This window comes from Mirounga angustirostris, unplaced genomic scaffold (genome assembly GCF_029215605.1).
Source record: "Mirounga angustirostris isolate CCGP_5_RB_7025 unplaced genomic scaffold, mMirAng1.0.hap1 SCAF_8, whole genome shotgun sequence".
Taxonomy (NCBI): domain Eukaryota; kingdom Metazoa; phylum Chordata; class Mammalia; order Carnivora; family Phocidae; genus Mirounga; species Mirounga angustirostris.
Genome location: NW_026991716.1, coordinates 14,140,660 through 14,164,655, shown reverse-complemented (window position 1 = coordinate 14,164,655; position 23,996 = coordinate 14,140,660). Strand labels below are relative to the sequence as shown.

At 43.6% G+C, this 23,996-nt stretch overlaps 3 protein-coding genes across 3 annotated transcripts in view; 2 read left to right on the top strand and 1 right to left on the bottom strand.

The window, feature by feature from the left end:
* The window catches only part of SIRT5 (sirtuin 5), a 35,473-nt gene extending 31,856 nt beyond the window's left edge, over positions 1-3,617 (top strand). Inside the window, exon 9 of the mRNA XM_045866352.3 lies at positions 1,867-3,617. Within this exon, the coding sequence (XP_045722308.1) occupies positions 1,867-1,942 (76 nt within the window). The 3' untranslated portion in view covers positions 1,943-3,617. The remainder of the gene's footprint in view (positions 1-1,866) is intronic.
* A 900-nt stretch (positions 3,618-4,517) lies between these two features.
* NOL7 (nucleolar protein 7) lies at positions 4,518-9,379 on the top strand. Its single transcript, XM_045866358.3, has 8 exons — positions 4,518-5,654; positions 5,736-5,796; positions 6,467-6,525; positions 7,946-7,977; positions 8,210-8,297; positions 8,641-8,762; positions 8,836-8,913; positions 9,201-9,379. The coding sequence occupies exons 1-8, from the start codon at positions 5,386-5,388 to the stop codon at positions 9,275-9,277; spliced, it is 786 nt and encodes a 261-aa protein (XP_045722314.1). The 5' UTR covers positions 4,518-5,385; the 3' UTR covers positions 9,278-9,379.
* A 733-nt stretch (positions 9,380-10,112) lies between these two features.
* Positions 10,113-23,996, bottom strand: part of RANBP9 (RAN binding protein 9) — a 91,891-nt gene continuing 78,007 nt past the window's right edge. The window contains exons 11-14 of the mRNA XM_045866351.3: positions 23,203-23,324; positions 21,448-21,599; positions 14,794-14,905; positions 10,113-11,071 (exon numbers count right to left, since the gene is read on the bottom strand). Of these exons, the coding sequence (XP_045722307.1) occupies positions 10,941-11,071; positions 14,794-14,905; positions 21,448-21,599; positions 23,203-23,324 (517 nt within the window). The 3' untranslated portion in view covers positions 10,113-10,940. The remainder of the gene's footprint in view (positions 11,072-14,793; positions 14,906-21,447; positions 21,600-23,202; positions 23,325-23,996) is intronic.

The window sequence follows — 23,996 nt, the reverse complement described above, 5'->3', positions numbered from 1 at the left end:
GCAGGCCAGATTGTTACTGCCAAGCTAAATTTCACCTTTCCAATGTCAATTGTAATTCCTAGCTTTTGCTTTTTAAAGACGTAGGTCCTGAGAATGTGAGCCACATAATTCCCCAGGAATGAAAGGAATTTCATTATGTCATCGCCACTCAGATTTTGGACCTCTTTCCAAGTTATATGCTAAAATACACACTGTAATTCTGCATCGCATTTAGCGATGTGTTTGTTGACAGTCCTATCAGACCAGGCCCTCTTTTGGTTTTATGGAAAGCAGGAACGAAATGGCCCTTCATTGCCTAAGGATGCCTTGTCACCCAATCTTTAGAAACCATTTATTGGCTGAGATCTACACCAACATTTCAAATGTCCCTTTATCTGGCCCCTCGGACGTTTTCACACTCTGGGATAAGGCATCATGGTAAGATTTGGGTGGGGGAGGGCACCAGCTTGCTCTTGCAAAGTGGGAGAAGGATGGATGTAGAAAGGAATTCTCAAAAGTCACTTTTTTAGGAAGGAGAACATGTGCAAGTTGAGGCTATGGGAATTCCCGGAAGGTTCTCTGTGACGGGCTGTAATTTTTTAGAAGTCTGCAAGGGACTGTAACTGTGCATGTGAGGAGCTTTCTGGTGGCAGGAGGAGTGGAGATGTCACCTGGTTGGGGATGTCCGTTAGCTGCACTCTATCCTGACAGAAGAGTATTTGAGGTCTCAGGCATTTATGATCTGTGTTGTGTCAAGAATAAGCAATATGGGGGTGCCTGGGTGGCTCAGTCGGTTAAGCATCTGCCTTCGGCTCAGGTCATGATCCCGGGGTCCTGAGATCGAGCCCCGCATCGGGCTCCCTGCTCAGCGGGGACCCTGCTTCTCCCTCTGCCTGCCACTCCCCCAGTTTGGGCTCTCTCACTGTCTCTGTCAAATAAATAAATAAAATCTTTTAAAAAAAGGATGAACAGTATGAATATTGAATTACCTTGAGCATGTGCTTTTTCATTTTTAACTGTGCTCAACGGGCTTTCTTCTGAATACACTAGAAAATCCTGCTTTTCCAGGATCCTCTGAATCCTGCATTCAGAGATGGGCGGGTTTTTTTTCTTCCTGTTGTATTTTTCCTTGAAGGAAGCAGGAATGAATTTTTCTTCTTTCTCCCTCCTCTTTGCTCTTTTTGCTTGTTTTCTACTTTCTGACTATACGTCAGAGTTAGTCATAAGGTCCAACAGCTGGCTTGAGAGTCCTGTTCACTCAGCTACAATGTTCATGGTCTGTGTGGTACATGAGGTTATTTTTCTCGTGTCCTTAGTGCATGAGAATGCTGGGGTTTTTAAAAAAATTATTTATTTACTTATTTGACAGAGACACAGCGAGAGAGGGAACACAAGCAGGGGGAGTGGGAGAGGGAGAAGCAAGCTTCCCGCCAAGCAGGGAGCCCGATGCGGGGCTTGATCCCAGGACCCTGGGACCATGACCTGAGCCGAAGGCAGATGCTTAACGACTGAGCCACCCAGGCGCACCCTGAGAATGGTGTTTTAATTAGTATACAGACTTCGTAAAACTCAACACCTTCAGTTATGAGGTTGGCTATACAATCACAAAATGCACTTTGCAATTATGTCTCCCCTATCCCTTAAATAAAATTTAGCACCTAAATTCCAGGCAGTTGCTTTCCCAAAATTCCCTTGATCACTGGGATCAACCCATAATGAAATGTCTACATCTAGAGTTATCAGAAACTAGATGAAAAAAGGGAGAACAAAGCTCATAATACTGTATTTGTGAGAATTGGGATTTTGCTTTGGATGTAACTAAGAAATGTGTGACTTGCTGAAGTAGCCCTTTCGTGTTTCTGACTCTGCTTATTTGTCCTATTTCAGGTTTCATTTCCAGGGGCCATGTGGTACCACTCTTCCTGAAGCCCTTGCTCCTCATGAAACTGAAAATGTTTCTTAGTCGCCCTGGGGAAAGAAGAAATTGTAGTATGTCTAAGTACCAGGCCACAAACAGAGGAGAACCAATCATGGGGACGGTGAGCTAAATACTGGAAAATCTAAAAATACCCTCTGATTCCCTGGCTGGAATCCCACCTGATGATAAATGATGGGGGCCTAGAAACAACAATAGCAAATATTCTTAGAAGAAGTCAGAGAACAGTCAAAGTTAATGCATCTTATTTTGTGTGGACTTAAACATAAGATATCTTTTATGTGTTTGGTTGGTTACTGGAAAGGGAAAATTTTATAATTAGATTATCTTTTAAAAAAGTAATTATCCTGATTGAATTGTTGCGATCTGGACACACAGAGAAGTAGAGGGGTAAAACCTTGGTATTTCTGATTTTTGCCAAGTTTTGATGGAAAACAAAATCACTGTCTACAGTAGGTCATTTATTGTATAAAGATCTTACCCCAAGAGATGTCTTTGTTGGGGGCTTTTCCTGTTCAGTGCTTACCATGTTTGGCTGCCTTGCCTCGCAGTGTGTGGGATAGCTTACAACAAGAACTCATGCAAGGAAGGAAGGGAAAAGTATCATCAAGATAGAAAATCAGGATGAGTAAAATAAATGATGCAAATATATGGACTCCAAGGATAAACACAGCTGCCTAAAATTGACCACTGGCCTCCTTAGCAGCCAAAGAGGAAAGGGAGATGTGATGGCTGACTATTTATCGATATCACAAACACAGAAGCATTACGGTCCCTGCGGGGGCCCCACCAAGCTTTCCCAGACACTGAATTCTGAAGTCTGTGGTTTTTTTTTTTTTCCCCCACGAACTTTAAAAAATTACCCTCATATTACCTTGGAATCAAGTAGTAAGAAGAGAGCTCTCTGCTCAAGCCTCACTACTGAATGCAGCCCCCAGGGCCCTAGGAATGCCTGCTCTGTGGTCTGACTGGGAGCAGTGGCCTTTAGTAAAGAGCGTAGGGAGGTCATATATGTGCAGGTCCCTTGGATCAGATCAGCTCCCTGGGTGATTACACCTCTGGGCCACATTACCTCAGCCCCTTACAAAATTACATTTAATGCTACACCCTGGGCTTTTGTAGAAGCAGGCAAGACGCAGTCACATAAAACTTGGTCATAGCTTTTAATAAATCCCAAAGGTTCTTTGCAGGAGCAAGAGGGATGTTCATAACTTACAAGGAGTAGGGCTCCTGAGGGCTCGATTCACACTTTGCGTGAGTGGGTCAAGGCATGTACACAGAGGGGGCCTCTTATAATGCAATTTTTCTACCTGAAATACCATCATTCACTGTTAATAGGTTTGTTGGGCTTCTCAAAGTTAAATCCATACATTTTCCTAGTGTTAGCAATGATGAAAGTCAGCACACTGTCTGAGCGAGTCTGATTGTATTTTTAATCTGTAATTTCCATCTGACCAAGGCCCCGATATTTCATAACTGTTCTTTGTAACTCCTCTCATCCTGGGCCTTTGGTACCAGCAGCTTTTTTTTTTTGGTTGGTTTTCGTGTTTTGCCATTTTTGTTCGTGTTTTGGTTTCGTTAGAGAGGATGAAAAATTTGAAAATGCAAACTATATGTGATATTTAATTCAATTTAGTATTTACTGAATGTCTACCCTATGATAGACATTAGAAATAAAATGATCAGTAAGATATGGACCTTACCCTCAAGGAGGTCACAGAATGGTTGGGACAACGGTCATGTGAACTATTTTACAGATTGGAAACTACAGTAAAGAAATCTGTGCAAGATGCAGAGGAGGATGCAATTAGAGATGGGCGGAGTGGGGATGGGTTTAACGTTAAGGTGCTTGGAAGCCTTTAGGAGGAAGTAGGGGGCAGTTTTTGAAATATAAATAGTTCCACATGGAGGAGTATCAGCAGAGGAAACAGCATGTACAAATGCATAGCAAATGGGCAACAGCTTGGTTTGTTCAGAGAGTGATGAGTCATTTTGTGTTGTATAATGGATGGGAGAAGATAAACACAGAGATCAGGAAGGGCCGTGGATGCCAAGAAATGAAACCTACCTGGGGTTTGGAGGGATAGAAGCAGCGCTAGGGTTGCATTCACTAAGTAATGGTGAAGTCATTCTTTCACAGATTCAGGGTTTGCGCTGGACCAGCCACTGTTCAAGTTCCTGGGGTTAGAGCAGGGCAGCAGGCCAGGACCCTGTTCTCACAGAGCTTACATCCTAATGCAGTAGTCAGATGGTAAGCTGTTAGGGAGTGGTGTCGGTGATGAACGGAGGCGTGGACAGTGCAGGAGCAGGTGGTGAGGGAACCTGGGAAACGGTGGCTGAGGCAGCCAAGCACACGTTTGGTGCTGAGCACTGATTTAAGCCTGCATCTGTCAACTTGTTCCTGTCAGTGCCAGAAGGACTGAAAGGCATCACGTCCTGTTGCCATGGCACAGTTCTTCCCTTCGAAGGAAATGCCACTTCTTTGGGGTGCGGGGAGTGAAGGGGGCCCAGTCCGCAAATACTGATTAATTGGATCCAATGTGAAAATTAATAAAGGGAAGTCTCACTAAAACGGAGTCGGGAGGTTCGGCAGGGGGAGGTCTCACGCTCTACCGCTTGTCCTCACCTGCAAATCCAACAGGAAGAGACGGTGGGCCTGGTAGGTGAATACCGCTTTATTACCAGACCTGGTAGGTGGATAGGGCCTTATTACCCCAGCGGGGGGAAGAAGGGCTTTCCTCCTCCCCCGCCCCCCGCAACAGCCCAGCCAATGAGAAGCCACCCTATTTCTAATCCCCAGTTTACTCCAATGGGCTTTTATGACAGCCTCCCCCAGCTTCCCGGCTCCTCGATAAAAGAGAATCCGCTCCTTAGTTTGGGGGACTTGCCGATGGTTTTGCCAACAGCTTGCTTACCCGGCAACTCTGCGATTCCTGAGTAAACCCGTTTTTTTGCTGGTAAAATAACTGGCAGTTTTATTTTTTAAGGTTAACTGGACCAAGTGGGTCGCGGTGCTAGGTAGGGCCACCGGGGCTTGTGGTCCCAGGTTTCTGGGCCCCTGGACGGCACAGCCCGTGACAGCGGGACTGGAAGGGGGGGGGCCCAGGCAACCCTGCTGTCAGCTTCCCAGCGGAGGAGCTCTTACGAGGCTCTCCCCTCCTAGAAGCAAGCCCCATCCCGATCTGCTCTCACTGCGGGAGCTCCGGCCGCTTATTCGGGACGGGGAGAAGTGCACGTGGCGTCCCAGGCGGGGAAACCTCCCACAGGGGAAAAGGAAGCACCCGCCATCCCGCCCCAGCGCTCGGCTCCCCTTAGGCCACGCCCTCCCCCGCTCTGCGCATGCGCCTCCGCCGTCTCCGCATCTGCACCTGCAGGGGGCGACGCAAGTGGCGTCGCTTGCTCTCCACGTCACGCTGCGCTTGCGCGTTGTTTCGGGGTCAGAGGCCAGACGGTCGGGCGCCGCGCGGGTCATGGTGCAGCTTCGGCCGCGCGCGTCCCGCATCCCGGAGTCGGCGATGGTGGACGAGGGCCAGCCCGCCTCCGAGGAGGAGGAGGAGGCGGCGGAGCACAGCCTGTTGCTCGGGCAGCCCAGCAGCGGCGCGGCCGCGGAGCCGCTGGAGGAAGAAGACGGGGAAGGGGACGACGAGTTGGACGACGAGGCCCCGGAGGAGCTGACTTTCGCCAGCGCGCAGGCGGAGGCACGAGAAGAGGAGCGGCGGGTTCGGGAGTCGGTGCGCAGGTTCGGAGCCCGCCGCCGGCCGGGAGAGCCGCCCCTTCCCGTCCCGCGCGTGTCGCCCCTTACTAACTTGTCCTCTTTCAGGGACAAAACGCTCCTGAAGGAGAAGAGGAAGCGACGGGAGGAGCTGTTCATCGAACAAAAGGTTAGAGGGTAGGGAGGCGTCTCCCCTTAAAACCCCGGGCCGGGGTGGAGTTCCCCTGTGGTGCCACAGCTGGGAGCCTGGGGCGGGGGGAGGTCGCTAATACGCCTTCTGACAACAGCGAAAACGAAGGCGCTCGAGCTCTTTGCTGTGCAGCGATTGAGAACGGGAGTGGGAAGAGTCGTGAATTCGAGATTCGGAGGGTTCATCCCACTTGGGACAGCTCACCATGACAGCCTAGTCATTTAGTCTCGCGGAGGCAGTTTCTTTATCCGAAATTGGGTTGCTGTGAGAATTACGAGAGGTACTTTGTAAACCGAGGGCTGTACTGCAGAGAGTATGATTGCTTTGCTGTAACGCCTGGCAGATGGGCCACAGAGGACGGACTCCGGGTGGACGGGACTTAATTGCGCTCAGCGTAGAACTGCCTTTCGGGTTGGGATACAGTGGGCAGCCTTCCCAGTCTTCACCAAGTGCTTCCAGAGAATGTGGAACAGTTTCTGAGTTTCGTGGGCCCAGTCTTCCCACAGCTTAGAGGTCGTGGGGGCAGGGCTCAGCCTAATTCACTCGTCTAGATTTTAGTAAAGCTGTCCTTAAGATCAGAAACTTCAGAAGCAAGTCGGGGCATACGGTCATGCACCTCACTGCTGATTAATTCTTAAATGTCTTTAAGAAAAGAAAACTCCTTCCAGATAACATTCTAGAGAAGTTAACTACAGCTGGACAGACTAAGTAAGTAGTGGATCTTTGTTACATACACCAGTCTATGAATTACGTACCGGCCCACACATTTATTTGAGTCCACATAATAGAAGTAATAAATTAAAAAGCTACGCAGTAGGTATCTGAATTTGGTGGGAAAGGTGGAGGGAATTAACTCCACTTTTCAGTCTTTTACCACTTTCTGTTCATTCCTATAGCTAACTTCAGCTTCTGGGCTGATTCCAGGGTATCAGTCAACAGATGCTTGTGCTCCTGTCCTTATACTAAGGGAGGGTAGATGGTGGTGAGTAAAAGGGAGTCTTGAAACTTAGCATTTAGTGGAGTAGCAGACATGTCCACAGGCTCCTGAAGCTCCTCTTGTCCCATACTTGCCTTGGCTGCTCCCGCTTCATTTAGCAGCTTTGCCCTCTGTTGATGGTTAAAGGCAAATGTTGTCGTCCTCTTCCCCATCTATCCCGTGAAATCAAACTAATAAATTTAGACTTCTAAATATTGGGTAATTTCTTTATGCCCCCCTTGCTTCTCCTAAATGCTTTTTTTTTAAATTAAGATTTATTTGTCAGAGAAGGAGCACAAGCAGGGGGAGTAGCAGGCAGAGGGAGAAGCAGGCTCCCCGCTGAGCAGGGAGGCAGACGCGGGGCTCGATCCCAGGACCCCGGGATCATGACCTGAGCCGAAGGCACACGCTTAACCGACTGAGCCACCGAGCCGTCTCTCCTAAATGCTTTAAGTTCAGAAGTTTAGTCCTGTATTTTTTACCTAGGCTGCTGATTCTTAAATTTTCAGTAAAAGAACTTTTCCAAAGTTAAAATCCTGAATATATTATACATTCAGATGCATTTGGTGGCATATTCCCCCTTCCCTCTTTAGAAACCAAGCTCAAATGTCACCTCTTCCTTCTCTTACTACCCCCCATCCCATCATCACTTTCTCCTTTGTATAGCTTTTCTGTCAAGTGCTTCTGTATGGGAATCTTGTTGTATTTTATCAGATTAATTTGTCTCTCCATCCTTTTTGTGCCTGAACTGCTGAGTTGATCCCTTATGATTTCTCTAAATAAAAGGATGCCGTCCTACCACCTTTCACTTCGTATTTTGAATACTGTTATGTAATTCACTTTTTTCTTAAGTCTTTCACTTCAGCTCTTAACTACAGCAATCTGTTATTGAAGTTTGCTAATACGCTTTCACAACTTTCTGAGAAGATACTCCATCCTAGTTATATACTAGTTTGGGAACTGGTAGCAATTCCCAACTTTTGCTTTCCAAAGTTGGGACTTTTGCTTTCCAAAACTGATCCTGAGTAAAAACTGAGGTGGGTGGTAATGAAAGGGGGTATCTTATTTATAAAGCCCGATGAAATTGTGTAGTAAGTGGAGTAATCTTTGCTATCTGCCATACTAATCAGTATTTTTATTGTTCTTCCTTAGCATAAAGAAATCATCAGGAAAGCTGAAAGAAGGTATGATCTCTTCTGATTTAAATAACTTCTCGTGTTAAGTGTCAAGTGCATTTGCAGATATTTGCAGCCAAATGTTACTGGCCCTGAGAGAGTGTAGCTTGGACCTGTTCTCTATTTCTTACAAATAAAAATTGCATCGAAATTGGTATGAGTGCATGTTTAAAGTGAACTCCAGTAAATGTTTCTGCTTTATTTCTACATAAATTACTAAATTGAAATAAAATTTTTTTAGCTACTTTGCAGAAGAAAAAGGAAGAATATGAAAAAGGAAGTGTTTCTAAGAATGTTAAAGAAAAGGTACAAAAAGTACAGTCTGTCGGGTAAGAGTCTTCTTTTTTTTCCACGTAGAATGTAAAGGTGACCGGAGGGAGTTAAAGTATTGGCTTATGTGGAGAAAGATGTTAATTAGTAGTGGTTTCAGATTAGATCCTCTGTGGGAAAACCAATTCTGATATTTACATAAGAACATTTGCATGCTTAAAACATAAATGTTAATCGATTTCTAGTAAAATAGCCCTGTGATTTAGTTTTATTCATCATCTGTGCATATACAAATTTAGGATTTTGGTTTTTTCACTTTTTGAAGTAAGAAAAATGCTTTTTATTTTCAAAGTAAACACGTTATCAGACTTGCTCATTTTGACCTTTTGTGTTGGTCACCAGCCAGAATAAAAGCTACTTGGCGCTAAGGCTAAAAGATCAAGATCTGAGAGATGCAAGGCAGGAAGCCGCGAAGGCTTTTATACAGAATTCTTTGTATGGTCCAGGAACCAACAGAACTACTGGTAAGTTCTTTACAGACTGTTCTCTCACTTTTTATTGCAAATTAAAGAAATGATAAATAATTCTCTTTTCTAGTAAATAAGTTCCTGTCTCTTGAAAATAAGAGATTACCAGTGAAAAAGGCTGCAGCTCAGTTTCTGAATAATGCTTGGGGTAAGATCCAGTTTATTCTCTTGGTTTTTTATGTATCGAAAAATGTTCTTTTTTAAGGAGACAGTAAATACTTAATCATGAAGCATCAATGTTTTGCTTATAATAGCTTCTACATTAGTATGTTAAAGTTGCTTCTGAAAAACAGATTAGCGTGATATGTACGTTCATCTATACAATCTGACTTAATAAACTTAATTTTAGGTATTCATAGAATCTTGAAAACTTTTGAATTATTTCTTGGGAATTTTATATCTAATACTCTTACTGCACAAAATTTTCTATTTTAGGAACCCAGAAAAAACAAAATGCAAAGAGGTTTAAAAGACGGTGGATGGTCAGAAAGATGAAAACTTCTAAGAAGTAAAGCTAAATGAAGAATGAGAACTTGTATGTACTTGTATGTATAGTACTTATGTGGTTTACAGGGTTAGTTTTTCTGAAAATCTAATAAATCATTTATAAATGGTTTTGTGAAGGGTCATTGCAAAAATCTAGATCTTTTGGGGGAAGCCCCCCCCCATTTCATCCTTCTGGAGTACAATGGTGCCTTGTCGTCTTTGAGGACTACGTAGAAGAAAACGCAATTTAAAAGGAATTGTTTTTCTTTTTACGAGCCTTTATGCATTTAATTGAAAGCGCGTCTCCCACCTGGCGGTGCTGGGTGCTGGGTGCGCCGTAGGAGTGGCCGGGGGGAGGGGGGTGCGTGGAGAGGAGAAACAGACACCTAGGGGTTTTCAGCCGCAGCTCTCAGATGCCTTCATCTTGCAGATGTTTTGGTGCTTTGGTGAGAGTTTGTTTCATAGAATACAGACTAGGAAAGAAGTAACTGAGAGAGTGCAACATCTAAGTATAAGAAAGATTTCTTCTGAAAGAAAACTGAAGCCTCAGTGTACATACAAAGTTAACAGTCAGCCAAAGGATATGGTTATCTTGGTTATTTTACGGACAAGCCACATGCCATATTGAGTTTTTACAGAAACAGATTTCCTGTTCTCTGCAGCACCCCCAGTGTCAGGTTTGACCCTAATCCAGGGAAGGCCGATACACTGAAGGCAGTCTGAGGTTGTGGAACTCAGATTTATAGTAGAAACCATTCATTTTAATTGCTCTAGTTTTAATTAGAAGTGTGCAGGTACCTGATATATAAACTCAATTGACACTCTAGTATCTGTAATAGTAAATTTTTAATGGCTGGTTAATTATATCACTACATTTTTATTGCAATATAGTACTCATTTAAGCACTTAAAAATGGAAGGTGTACAAAGATTAAATTAAGACACGGTAAATTGACTAAATATTTGGTTTTTATATAAATAAAGGTCATAACCACACTGTTGACATGTAATACTGTTATAATACAACAGTTAAACTGTGAGTCTACAACAGAAGTCGTCTGTAGTTAAACAGGAAACAAAGTTGAAAAAGACCATGTTAAAACAAAACTACTGGGACTAACAGGTCGGGATTGTAAGTAGCAACAAACGTATTCACTCAGCTCCTGAGTATTTCAAGTTTTACAGTACACATTAAAAATGATTTCTTCCATCAACACTATAAATTCAAACTGTCGGATGTTTATGCGTTTTGCAAGTTACACTGATTGAATGCTTATATGGGAGTGGGGGTCGGAGCATCTCCCGATTTGAAGTTTACATCACCCACATGCTAACACAAACACAACTTGTTCCATTTCCTTCCCCCCTCTCCCCCAAACAAAGGCGGCAGGATTTTTTGGTTTCTTTCAGGTAATTGTTTTAAAGGATTTGTGATGATCAATTTGAACGTCTGAAATTCAGTAATATTTAACTCTTAGACAACTAAGAGGTTAAAGATGGAAAATAATTTCTCCTAACACCAAGTTAGAAAATCATTTGCATCATGCTGTAAACTAGGAAGCAATGTAAAGCGACAAAAACCTGTCCCCAGTACATAATTAAAAAAATCTAAATTTCAAATCAGCAGAGCCGGTCTACTTCCATGTTGACTATATGCCACAATATACATGTGAGCTCCTTAAATGCATAGCTAATGTAGGTAGTCTTCAACTGTGGCAAATGCACAGGATCCGATTCCTGATCGAGCCATCAGTCCTAGACATTGTGTGGCCTGTCCCATTGCTAGGGCAAGTGGAGGCTGCTTTGGCAGATTGTGGGTTTCTGAGGAAAAATGATTAAACATGGAAATAGCAATTAGCAAGACATTTTCTAAAAACTTCTCAGTTGGGAAAATAACTGCATTACTTTAAAAATTAGCAATGCCTACACTGCTCTTAATGACCTAACTAGCGATGGGAATTTCTGAGCAAATGATTATTGTCGTGGATATGCTACTCTGACTAGGTAATATGGGTAGTGGGTATTCAACTGTTAAGAGAAATTCTTGCAGAATTAAGTTTTTTTAAAAAAAGTTTTAGATATTAACTATGACGGGAAAGATGTAATTTCTTCCCCGATATTTACAGTGAGGAGTAAGGAATATTCAGTATTTCTCTTCAACTTGACTAAAGTCAGCTGACTTACCAAAAAAAGACACCAGGTTTTCAGTAGAAGTTTCACTGCTGGATTCTCTCCCTTCTGGGGAAGAGGACCCAACTGAGGCTAACGGTCTCCAAGGCACATTGGTGAGTGTTAACTTGGTTTCTAGGGCCTGATGATGGCTATGAGCAACGACAAAAGCAAAACCACCCTCTAATCTTGAAGGGAGTTAATTTATAATTGGTAGACAAAATATTTTAAAAATTGCCAGTAAATTAGTTTTCAGGATAGATTTCAGGATACCCAAAATTTGTCAAATACAGTACAGATGTAGTTAATTACCAGAATTTGTTCTTTGCCAGAGATGAAAAAATGAACTACTGGTCAAAGTGGTCAACCACCTAGAAGCTGGTGATCTCTCCTTGGGTGGAGATGTCCACATTTTAAGTTTACGTAGATTCCCAATTAATGCAATTACTAATCAGTCCTTTGTAGGCATAGTTGATAACAAAGAGCAAAAACCACAATACTGGCTGGTAAGGCTTCATATGATTGAATTTGACTCCAGATTCCAAGTTTGCAATGCGGTGGGAGAAAGAAAAGATGCAGACGGAATGGAGCCAAAAGGGGGGGAAAAAAAAAAAGCAAATTCAAGATTTAAATATATAAGAGCAAATAGGATCAAGAATGTAAGAATGAAAATATGCAAGAAAAGGCACAAAGACTGGGGAGAAAGTATGGTTTGAAAAGTGGTCTGTGGGTTAGAATTAATAAGGTCCTGGCTATTATTTGGCAAGACCCTATTTAGCTGAACTTGGATGGTGAAAAACATTTTTTGCCAAGTCTAATCTAAGCAGGACTTTTACAGTTCTGCCTTGAGTCAAGAACAATTTTTTTACACAAAATCAACATAATAAAAGGAATAAAAACTGAGAAGGAAACATCTCAAAAATGTCTCTTGATGGTTTATAGGGAAAAGTAACCTTGCTCAAAGGTAAGCATCTGGAGGTACGCTATTTTATTTTGGGGGTGGGGGTGGGTGCATGTGGTTATAAGCATTTTTAAGTTTTTTGGAAATAGAACTTGCTGCAATTACAATTAATATAACAACTTTAAGCACTAATTAGAGATGAAACTGAGATGAAACTACAGAAAATAGCATGATATTTATAAATACGCACATTTACCCACAGCAATTTACTAATCTTGTCATTAATTTTGTAGGAATTATATCAATATAAATTTAAGTACTATTTATAGCTGAACCTACATACTACATAATTTGTAGCACAGTATATAGGAACACATATATCTTGCATAATGGTCCTAAATTTAATATTTAATAATTGAATTCCCTTAAAGAACCCAAGATACAAAAAATTCGTAAGAAAACTGGTTACTCCAAAAATTCTTTCTAAAAGATGTGGCATGCACACACACACACACACACACACAGTGGGCTATTACTCAGCTGCAAAAAGAGAATGAAATCTTGCCATTTGCAACAATGTGGGTGGAGCTAGAGTGTATTATGCTAAGTGAAATAAGTCAGAGAAAGACAAGTACTATATAATCTCACTCACACGTGGAATTTAAGAAACAAAACATGAACATACGGGAAGGGGGAAAAAGAGGGAAGCAAACCATAAAAGAGTCTTAGAGAACAAACAGGGTGGATGGAGGGAAGGTGGGGGATGGGCTAGCTCGGTGATGGGCATTAAAGAGGACATTTGTGATGAGAATCACTGAATTCTACTCCTGAAACCAATGAGACACTATATGTTAACTAACTAGAATTTAAATAAAAATTTGGAGAAAAAAAATAAAAGGAAAATTCTTTCCATGTCTTGAGTGATACCTATATATGAAGCTTAAATTAAGCCTTCATGATTACCTATCCATGTAGTAATTTCAAAAAGGCCATGATAGTAAACCATAATTTGCCCTACAATCCCAGCATTGCTATTAAGTTCTATTTGTACCAGTAGAGCTAAATTAATTTCATATAACCAAAGAGAATACAACACATTAATCAATGAAAATTTACATTATTTATTATATATAAATTCTAAATCTAAGGAAACAACACAAAAGATGTTTTTAAAAATAAATAATTCTTATTCCCAAACCCCCCACTATTAGATCTTAACACACAATGAGTAACAGTTGACCCTTGAGAAGCAGGGGTTTGACCTGCACAGGTCCACTTCCACGTGGCGTTTTTTTGGACATAGCACAGTAACGCAGATGTATTTTCCCTTACGGTGTTCTTCACATCTGTTCTCTACATTTATTGTATGAATCCAGTACATAATGCATATAACAACACACAAGATACGTGTTAATCAAGTGCTCATGTTACTGGTAAGGCTTCCAGCCAACAGGAGGCGATTAGTAGTTAAGTTTTGGGGGAGTCAAAAGTTATATGCAAATTTTTGTGGGGGGGGTGGGTGGGGGGGTTGGTACCCAAAGGGTCAACTGTAATTAACTTTCTAAGAGCAAATAAATGGATTAAGGTTCAACTGTGAATACTTCATTCCTTTACATTCTGGCCACGAGCCCTGGCCCTCTACGTGTCTCCGTGTCTAATGTTCTCGAAGCTACTATTTGTGGTACTGCTCTCAGACGCCCGAACAGTTTGAAACATGTTACCGAACCCCCCACACCTGACAGGGCCAAGCTGCAAGAAAAGACTTCTAAAGTGGAGTCTCATGTTACCCGGGGAACCAGATTCTAAAGTCTGGTGAAAAGTCACTCTTACTTATAAATTACATTTGAAAGGAATTATCGAGAATTTAAAAGATAGTTTTACCTAAACAACCCTGTAGAGTTCACATGTCGCAGAGTTCGTATACCAAGTGTATCTGTTCGGCACATTCACGTAGTGAGTTGCTCACAGGAAGGGCAACCTGCAGCTTCTCGGCTCACCTCTGGCTCAGCCTCGCTACTGAAGCTGCGGGTCTTTCTTGCCCACCCTCTGGTCGGTGAGGGCATTCGGCTGAATATGCCCAACTGCAGGGCGGACATAATGCTACTCCAGGGGTCGGTGCTGACGGGGCAAGCTCTCCTCACCTGGAAGGCCCTTGTGTCTGTATTTTAAGCACAGCGGGAGCTGCGGCAGGGGTGGCCCAGGCCAGAAATGCTTACGTAACAGAGGCGCACAAAAACTTCTATTTTCCCAACTTCCTCAGGTGTATCCCCAAGTACTGTTGGTTTTTTTTTATTCCATTTGAATCCATTTCATCTGGAATTGAGATGATGGAGGGGAAGGTTTCTCTATTTCAAAATAACTTTTTTAAAACGGAGAAAGCATTTCCCCTTAAGAGTTTACCAAAACATAAACCCCCGCACAAATACCACCTGAAGTGTTCGGAGGCTCTAAGTTGAAGCTCTGCCTTACTCACCTAATATTGCACTGTTAAGAGCTGAGCACACAGGTTCTCTCTGAATTGGGTCAAGCTGATTTCCAACGGGGCTGTTCCAAGGATCTGAATAAGCGAGTAAACTGAATGCATCCTGTTGAAAACACAGTTTGGTTTTTAATTCAAACATTTAAACCACTGTGGTCCCCAGTTACGAAGCTGAGAGACAAGGAAAATACACAGCTTCATGGCCCCAGATTACTGTAACATTTAAACCCACCCACCCCTATGATTATGAGGCTGTATGTTTTTTAACAACTAGATTATGCAACAAAGCCCAAGCAGTTTTCATTTTTCTTTACTGTAAACAGACATTCTCATTAATCTTCCCCATCCCTACAACACATGCAGAACAGCAGAATTAAAACGAATTCTTCTGGAATGTGCTCATTAAAGAGGAAGACAAAAACACTCAGATGCTCTATCACTTATTCCCACTGATACGAATTTGACATTAAAAGGATAGGGCCTCCCTATGTATTTTTTAAACAGATGTGGGAACTCGCTACATCTCACTGGATGTCATTTTCTCACTCAGGAATCAAAAAATGAAACTGGTTCCCCTTCATGAACATGCAGTAGTTCCAACTATCCTCAAGCCGCCCTTCCTAAAGGAACTGACACACAGTCTCTTCACTCAATCACCCTTTCTGTCTCCTAAGGGAGGCGCACATCACAGTCGTTTCAGACACTGGTTTCAAGCTCAAGCTGCGCTGTCAGCTGCCGCGTGGCCTCTGGCGAGCGATGGCCTACGTCCGTTTGCTCATCTGTCTACAGAAGACGTCCTACCTGAGAACGTCGTAAGGACGAGCCGCTCAATGAAGTCAGCAACGTCAGCTCATTCTCATCTTTCAACACGTGATTGTTTTTAAGATTTTATTTGAGCGAGCGAGCAAGAGCGGGGTGGGGGGGCGTGGGGGGGGAGGGTGGAGGCAGAGGGACAAGCAGACTCCTGACTTGGAGGAGGAGGGACCCTGACTTGGGGCTCCACGCCAGGACCCTGCGGTCACGACCTGAGCCGAAGGCAGGCGCGTAGCCCACGGGGCCGCCCAGCTGTCGGCGCCCTAACCTGGGGCAGAAGCAGAGACCCAGAGAGGCAAGTAACGGGCCGCCCTCCCAACGCAGAAGGCGTACGTGGCGAAGTGCTGCGGAAACTATACGTCGGTGAGTTCAGTGGCAACACTTTCAAAGCTCGGGCGGTCCGTCGGAGGCCACCAGGCAGGGCAGACGCACGGGCACCCCTCAAGCCGCACCCGCGGCCCCTCCACGGTCTCACACCGCCGAGGGTTTCATCCGTGCCAGACAGCGTGCCCCCATGTCTACAAGGAAAGGTCTCTGAAGAGAAAAATGTATTCCCCGACGTGGAGTCCCCCGCAGCTACGGGTACACGCTGGGTACAGGGAAGAAGCCTCCCACACCTGCTAATCACAAGACCTGCTCCTTACAGAGCACCCCACAGAGCTACTCCGTTCTGTCTCCCGGGTCCCTCCATCCGAATTTCTGATGGAGAGAATATTAATGTCCTATATCCTGTAAAGCTAACTCTGATCAATCACATCATTTCTAAAGGACTGATCTTCGCTCAAGACCTTATTTACCCCACAACCACCTAGTGGGGGACCATCCCCATACTACAGATACATTTTTCAAGTACACTGAAGAACTGCCCCAGGAACTATCCCCTTGGGGCCATATATCCGGACATGCTACCAAAAAGGAGAAATGGTACAGTCCCAAATCTCAAATCTAGACCATTCTTCTGTTTACACCTTCTTCTAGTATTCAAAACAAAACCTCATGGACAAAGATAATGATGTCAGTAATTTATCATGCACTAATACTGGGTGAAGTCCTGTTTTAAGCACTAACGTGGATAGACTCATTTTATCCTCACAGTAACCTCAGGGGGTGGATACTGTTGCTCCCACCTTGGAAGCAAACTGAGGCAGGGAGAGCTTAAGAGCACACAGCTAGTGCAGAACTCATTTTAGTAAGATGCAGTTTCTTTTCATTGCCGATCTAGATACTGAGACGAAAAAAGCCTTAAATTCTGCTCCAATATTTTCAATACAATTGAATAAATTATTGCACACGGCTGCCAGACACCAGGCCACGGATGGCAACCACCGGGACCCAGTCCCTGTTTCCAGGACCCACACGGGTCTTACAGGAAAGTTAGACCTGTAAATAAACCATGTACCGTGGGCCGCTTATTAACAGAGAGTATGCTGTGTCACGTGACATCATCAGAGCGAGAGACCCAAGCGCCATGGCAACAGGCTGAGAGAAAGAAAGGCATGGATGGAACCATAGGTAAGGGTTAGATCCTAAGATGCCCCTAAATCACACTAAAAAGCCTGAATTTTTTCCCAATATGGCAATGGCGTTTTAAATCGAAGACTGACACGGATAAAACTGGACTTTAGAAAGATCACACAGCAACACCGAGGACAAAGCCTGGAAGTCAGGTGAAGCTACAAGCAAGAAAACTAATAAAACCTTAAAAGGAGAAAAAGAAGGTTTACACCACCAGGTTCCCTGAATATCTATTTTATCTTTACAAAGGGAATGAAGTCAGGGCAGCAACATTAATGTTTTAAATCCTGCAGTAAAACTTACCGGAGGGCGGTTAAGTTTTGGTGGTGACCAAAGAAATTCAAATAAGCAATTTTAAGGTCTGGTGTGGAACCCCCTAAAGTAGATGAATGCGGTCGTGCCTCTGGCACTCTCCTTTTCTACTGCTGCTAAGCTGGTCGAGGTTTCTGGAAAGCAGTAGAGCAATATATAGCAAAAGCCACAACGATCCTAGCCTTTGACTCAATCATTCTATTTCTAGGACTCTCTCCCAGTGTTGTAATTTTAAGGAAGAAACAAAGATACACGTATCCTACACGTTCACTAAAGCACTGGAATAAAAGCAAAAAATCTAATAGAGCAATGCTTAAATGAACTGATCTAGCAGCATTGCGGAGTATCATGTAGCCATTTAAAAATAACTAAATGCATCGAAACTGGAAATGAGTTTTTAAGACAGTAAACGGAAACAATACAAATCAGCAGAACTATAATTACTAGGTAAAATACACGCACATGGGGTTTAAGGCACAAAACTGAAAACATCTGTGAACTATCATGGGACGGTGGGTTACTTTTACTTCAGAAACAAAGATCTCCGCGGGAAGAACTTCCGAGGCCAACGTGGCATCACTTAGGTGGGATTCTCAAAGTGCACTCGCAGTTGGCTTAAAACCGCAGCGGCTTCCAACAGGGTGAGTCTGAACTGTTGGATTTTTGCTTCGGTCGCCGGCTGGGGCTGCCCGCTCACCCCGGACCCTGCACCGTCCCCACAGCCGTGCCTCGCCGCCCCGCAGCACGCCCGTCCACAGCGGCCCCACAAATTCCCGTGGTTGTCCTGAAGGCCACTGGCAGGCGTAGGCAGGTGGGAAAGCGAGCGGGCGGGCGCAGGGGCGTGGAGAAGCCGGGGGGCTGGCTGCAGGGGTTCCTCCCCGTACTCGGTGCAGGCGGAGTGCGAGGCGCCTCACGGTAAAGCACGTGGGGGGCTCTTGCCTTCGCATTTACACAAATCTTTCTCTCTCTCTCCATGCATGTGTGATTCAGATATTTATGCAGATCCACACACAATGAAAGAGAAAAAATACCCACTACGATCACACGTGCCCTGAAGTGAAAAATAAAAGGAGTAATTTCTAAACCTTCTCAACTATGGCAAAGAAACTTTTCATGTTGTCCTCGAATCCTCCAGCTGTTCTTCAGGGGCTTCTAAGTTGGATCAGTTCGGCAGCTTACCCCTCTGTGGATCAAGGGAAGCTGAGGGAAGGGGAAGCAAGGAGTTCAGGACATTAAGAAAGTCTCGTAAAGCAGTTGGCATTTGCTTAGGAGTCAGAAGGGCAAAATCAAAGCCATCCACATTCTTTAGATGAAGAAGATGAATCACATCTTTACATAATTCCGTATATAACCAAGGACTCTCTGTGAGAAGAGGCCACATGAAGCCATTTTCGGAGCTTCACGCACAATGGAATCAAAGCCAGTCAGCTGATGAAGTGAAACCCTACATTTTCAAAGACACTACATAAATCCCATTCCTTCATCATGTGCCTTTAGCATAAAGTTTTAACAGGAGAAGTCAGATGACCTAGTGTAAAAAAGTGTATGAAATCTTAACATTTCGTATCCCCAAGTGTCCCCTAAAACAGCAGTTCCCCAAGTATCGTCCAGACACACCTGGGTCCAATCGGAGACCATGTCAGGAGGTCCTGTAAGCTCTGAACTGTTTTCATAATGAAACGAAGACACTACTTTCTCTTGCCTCACTCACATGCTCCCACAACCGCACGGGGGGGCGGGTGGGGGGGTGTCCAGAAGCTGCGGGGTGTGTGACGGCAGGAGAGCGACTGTTCAGGGAACGAGGAGAACGTGGCTCACCCTCCCTCACACCCAGCGGTTAAAGAGACTCACACAAAGGCAAAGCAATGCCACTGTTCTCATTTTTTGGAAGTTATTTTTCATAAAAATATCCAGTGGGTTTATGATTATTTGTCAATAAACGGATTACAGTTTGAATTTCTAGTATGATAAAAATAAACATCATCCATATGAACAAAACTCTTTTAAAATAAACATTCATTAAACAGCCAGGTGCCACCTGCATTAGATAGAGTTAAAGGGGGAGGAGTGAAGACCTAGTCTGACCTCAAGGAATTCTCCACCTTACAGGGCAAATGTGGACAGCCATTTTCCTAACATATGAATGTCTGATTTTTATTTTACTTGTGTTTTTTAAATTCCAGTGTAATTAGTTACATTAGTTTTAGGTGTACAATACAGTGATTCAACAATTCTATACGTTCCTCAGTCCTCGTCACGTTAAATGTGCTCTTCATCCCCATCAGCTATTTCATCCATCCCCTCTCCCACCTCCCCTGTTCTCTAGTTAACAGCCGTTTTTTGGTCTTTCCTTTATTCAGGTTTGTTTCTTAAATTCCACGTGAGTGAAATCGTGTACTTGTCTTTCTGACTTCACTTAGCATAATACCCTCTAAGTCCATTCATGTTGTCACAAATGGCAAGATTTCATTCTTTTTTATGGTTGAGTAACATTCCATTGTGTGTGTATATGTATAAATAATATATAAAAAAAATACTATATAAATAAATATATACACAGCACATCTTTATCCATCTGTCTATCGAGGGACGCCTGGGCTGCTTCCATAGTTTGGCTGTTGTAAATAATGCTGCAGTCAACACAGGGGCGCATGTATCTTTTTGAATTACCATTTTCGCGGTCTTTGAGTAAATACCTAGTAGTGGAATTACTGAATCACTTGGTATTTCTATTTTTATTTTTTGGGAACTCTCCAAACTGTTTTCCGCAGTGGCTGCACCAGTTTGCAGTCCCACCAAATGATTTGACATTTTAAATGAAAAAATTGTTTAAATTACATATTCCACCGATTTTCTTTTATTTAGCATACAAATCATAATTTACCCCGCCCCCCCCCCCTTTTTGGATCGCCGAGCATGGCCGTTAGAAACAGCGGGCGTGCTCTCCAGCAGATGAAGGACCACGTGCAGGGAATACACCTCCCCTCCCGCCCCAGCTACTGAGAGTACAAGACCACACACGCCTTTAACTGGCGACGTGTGTAAGCGGCTCCTTATCCGCTCCCAGGCTAAGCCGGTATGTTCTGTCTACACAACAGGTGCCACCCCGAGGCCACGGCGCAGGAGGCTGTTTTATGTGCGCCGCCTTCATGCCGTGTTTGGGGGGACCAGGCGGTGCTGGCTGGCGCACCGGCTCAGTCTGGGTCAGGAAGGGGTGGCCGAGGCCTTGCTCCTTCCCACTACACCCCGTCATCGGGCTCAGGGCCCCCGCACGCACCTCCCTTTTGTGTTTGGACTTCTTTCAAAACATTCGGGAGAAAATATTTGTAACGAATCACCTTTGAGCCCAACCTGATGCAGGCTTACAAAAAAATAAATAAAAATACAATGGTTAGGTTAATGTTTCACAGACTCACAGGGCTATTGGGACTTTCAGGAGTATGAAAAAAAAAACTTGTAAAGAACCTTAACATCTCTACAACGAACTGCAATGCTGACTTAAGGCAGGGGAAACCCGTCCGTCTGCACCTGATCTGTAACATGTGGCCAACGTACTAAACGGCTGCAATTTTATCCATCTTACCATCTATCATACACATCAATCCAGAAGAGATCTGAAAATGTATTTTAACTCTTCTTGGTTTTGAAAGATGACCCAGTGTTTCGGCAATCACCAATAAAAATGAAAACCATGTGGTAGACATCCAATTCGCTGCAGCCCTGAACAATGTTTGCTGAAATAAAAATATCTCAAATTTGTAGTTTTATCAGCAAACCCACACCTCTAATAACTCTGCCACTTTTACAGACGAGAAACTAAAACTAAACAAGTAAGTTGACAAAGGGTATATACAGTGCTGACGGGTGGCAGAACTGGGGTTTAACCCGGATTTTTTGCTGCAAGTCCAACCAGAATTCCTAGCTACTCAATAACTACTCAATGTTTTACAAAATGACAATTTAACTCCTTCGACACATCTCTAATTTTTCAAGGAAAAACAAATCTACCTTCAACATTTTTTTATTTGCCGTGTTCTTGCCACATTCTCTCCTCAGCTGTTCACTCATGGCCTGTAGCTCTCTTCCGAAGTGAATCATTCTCTCTATAGCGGCTTGACTTCCTCCACACAACTGGCGTCTTAACTGACTCGAATCAACTTCTGCAAGCAAAACAAACGAGTATTTTACTACAGTGGAGAAATGAACATAATTGCTTATGACGTTTTGTACGTTTCATTTAGCAACTACTACCTAATGGCTTATCTAAACACGTAGATTTATTTTAATTCAGTGTGAAACTTTGCAGCTCAAAGGTGTCCTTCCTCTACGTCTCGAGAACGTAGGCTCTGAGCGCCAGCACGCAGCTCCAAGTCAGGTGACCGCCTTGCAGTGTACGGGCACCTGGCGTACAGGGCAAGGTCAGTAAGACATCAAGCACAAATCTCTCAAACTACATTAAGCAGCATTAAGCAGAAAAGAACAAAGTCGGTAACGGCCGCTCAGGCTATTCTGACACCAAACAGAGATGGAATAAAAGGATGCCTTTTGGCTAAAAGCTAAGTGACTCCAAAGAAACACACAAGACACCATGTTACCGAAGGAGTTAATCACACACTTTTACAAAATAATTGTATGGTATATGTCTTGGTTGACAACAATCACTGATCAATAATGTAACATTGTATGGATCACTAATGACACAATTACTAATGATGACAATAATCAACAATTACTGAGCGCTTACTTTGTGCTTACTAGCTTTTCACAGATTGGCTCATTTATTCCTCACATGGACCTATAGCTGGTTGTGACTGTTACTGTACCCATTTTACAGATGAAGAAACGGAGGCACAGGGCTCTTAAAAACTTGTCCAAGGTTATACAGCTAGTAAGCGGCAGTTGCAGAATTCGAATCCAGGTAACCTGGTTCTAGAACTCCTGCTCTTAATCACCATGCTGGTATCTGACACAGTAAACCTGGGCTGCCTTTCAAATTAAACCCCTTACTTGAAAAAGTGAATTCTACATTGAACACACAATCCTCAATAAAGACCTTTTAACCTCAAAATAGTCAGAGATCTGATGTTGCCATGGAATTCAGACAGTTAAGAATTCTGAGGCTCCAATAAATTTTCATTCGCCAACTGATGGGAAAGTCTGCTGATGGTTTACCGTTACGGTACACTGGACTCCACAAGTTACCAGCAAGACAAAAGGATGCATGCTAATGTACCCTGCAGCCACATCATTTTCGGGGCAGTGGGGAGGACAAGGGTGGGTCACACTGAAGCACCTACTATGTGCCCGTAGGCACTAAACTGCGCACGGTCACATATATTCACATTAAATCGCATAAGAAATTGTCACGTTAGAATTTATAAAATCATCTCTACCCATCTGGCCTTTACTGGTTATACTGAGATAAGTATAAAAGCTTTTCACCTCTCCAACCCCAAACGTCCTGAAGGACAGTTAACACTACCCCGCGTAGAGCTGCATTAACGACAGCCCTGCAGCCGAGTGGGGACGGATCTGCACAGCCAACTGGCCAGCACTTAACTGCAGAAGGCCCAGAAGGGCCTCCGCTCCCGCTCGCAGCCCCCTCTCACGGGACAGTTTCGGGACTAGGTACTACTGTCAAGTCCAGTGGCACATACATCTTTAAATCTGACTTATGCTCATCAGCTGTGAATCAATACAAGTAAAAACATAACCTTGTGGTCATCATTTTTTATTAAAAATGTAAGAAATATCACTGCAGACCCATTTCGGTGTCACAATCTTCCATTTCGTGGTCATGTTTAGAGCTACCGTTTAGGAAACCATTGGATGAAGTCTCTCCAACCCCATTGGAGTAGTGCTCTGTTTCCATGTCTACATCATTACTGGAAATGAAAAAACAGACCTAATTTTAGAAATCGCATACTTGTAGCTTAGTTTAAAATAAATTACGACTCAACTACACAGCCTACTTATAAACTGACTTCATAATATGAGGCAACAGCAATCTGCAAAAAAAGGTGTTTAGTTCAATCCTGAAGGTCTTCAAAGCTAGTACGTAGCTCGCTCTTAACAAATTTGTACTCCTGGATGGGGAGGGGGGAAAGAGTGTATGCCCACGATTTTTCCAGCTCAGATCTGCACTTCGTTTTTTGTTCATCAGCCCTTGCCCCAAGACCCCCCAGCCTCACCCGGCGTGCGTTTCCAGCATTCAAGGAAGAAAAGGGGAAAACTTTATTCTTAAACTATTCCCGGATCCCACTTCACCTCTTTCCTGCCCTCATATTCATCTCTCCTAAGACGATTTTTTTCTTTAATGGTCTTGACATTGTGGCATTTGTCCTCACTCCTTAGAAACGCAGCCTCCCGCAAAGGTAAATGATGACTTGGAAAACCACTGTGTCTGGTCCTCTCCGACCTTGTCAGCACCCAACACGATTTGCCTCCCACGGGCTTTCTTACTGGCTCAAGAAGCTAAAGCACTGCCAAATCTTAATTTTAAAAATGCCGTTCTGTATACTCAGGTTGCTCCCCACTCTCACTTGTGTCTCATTTAC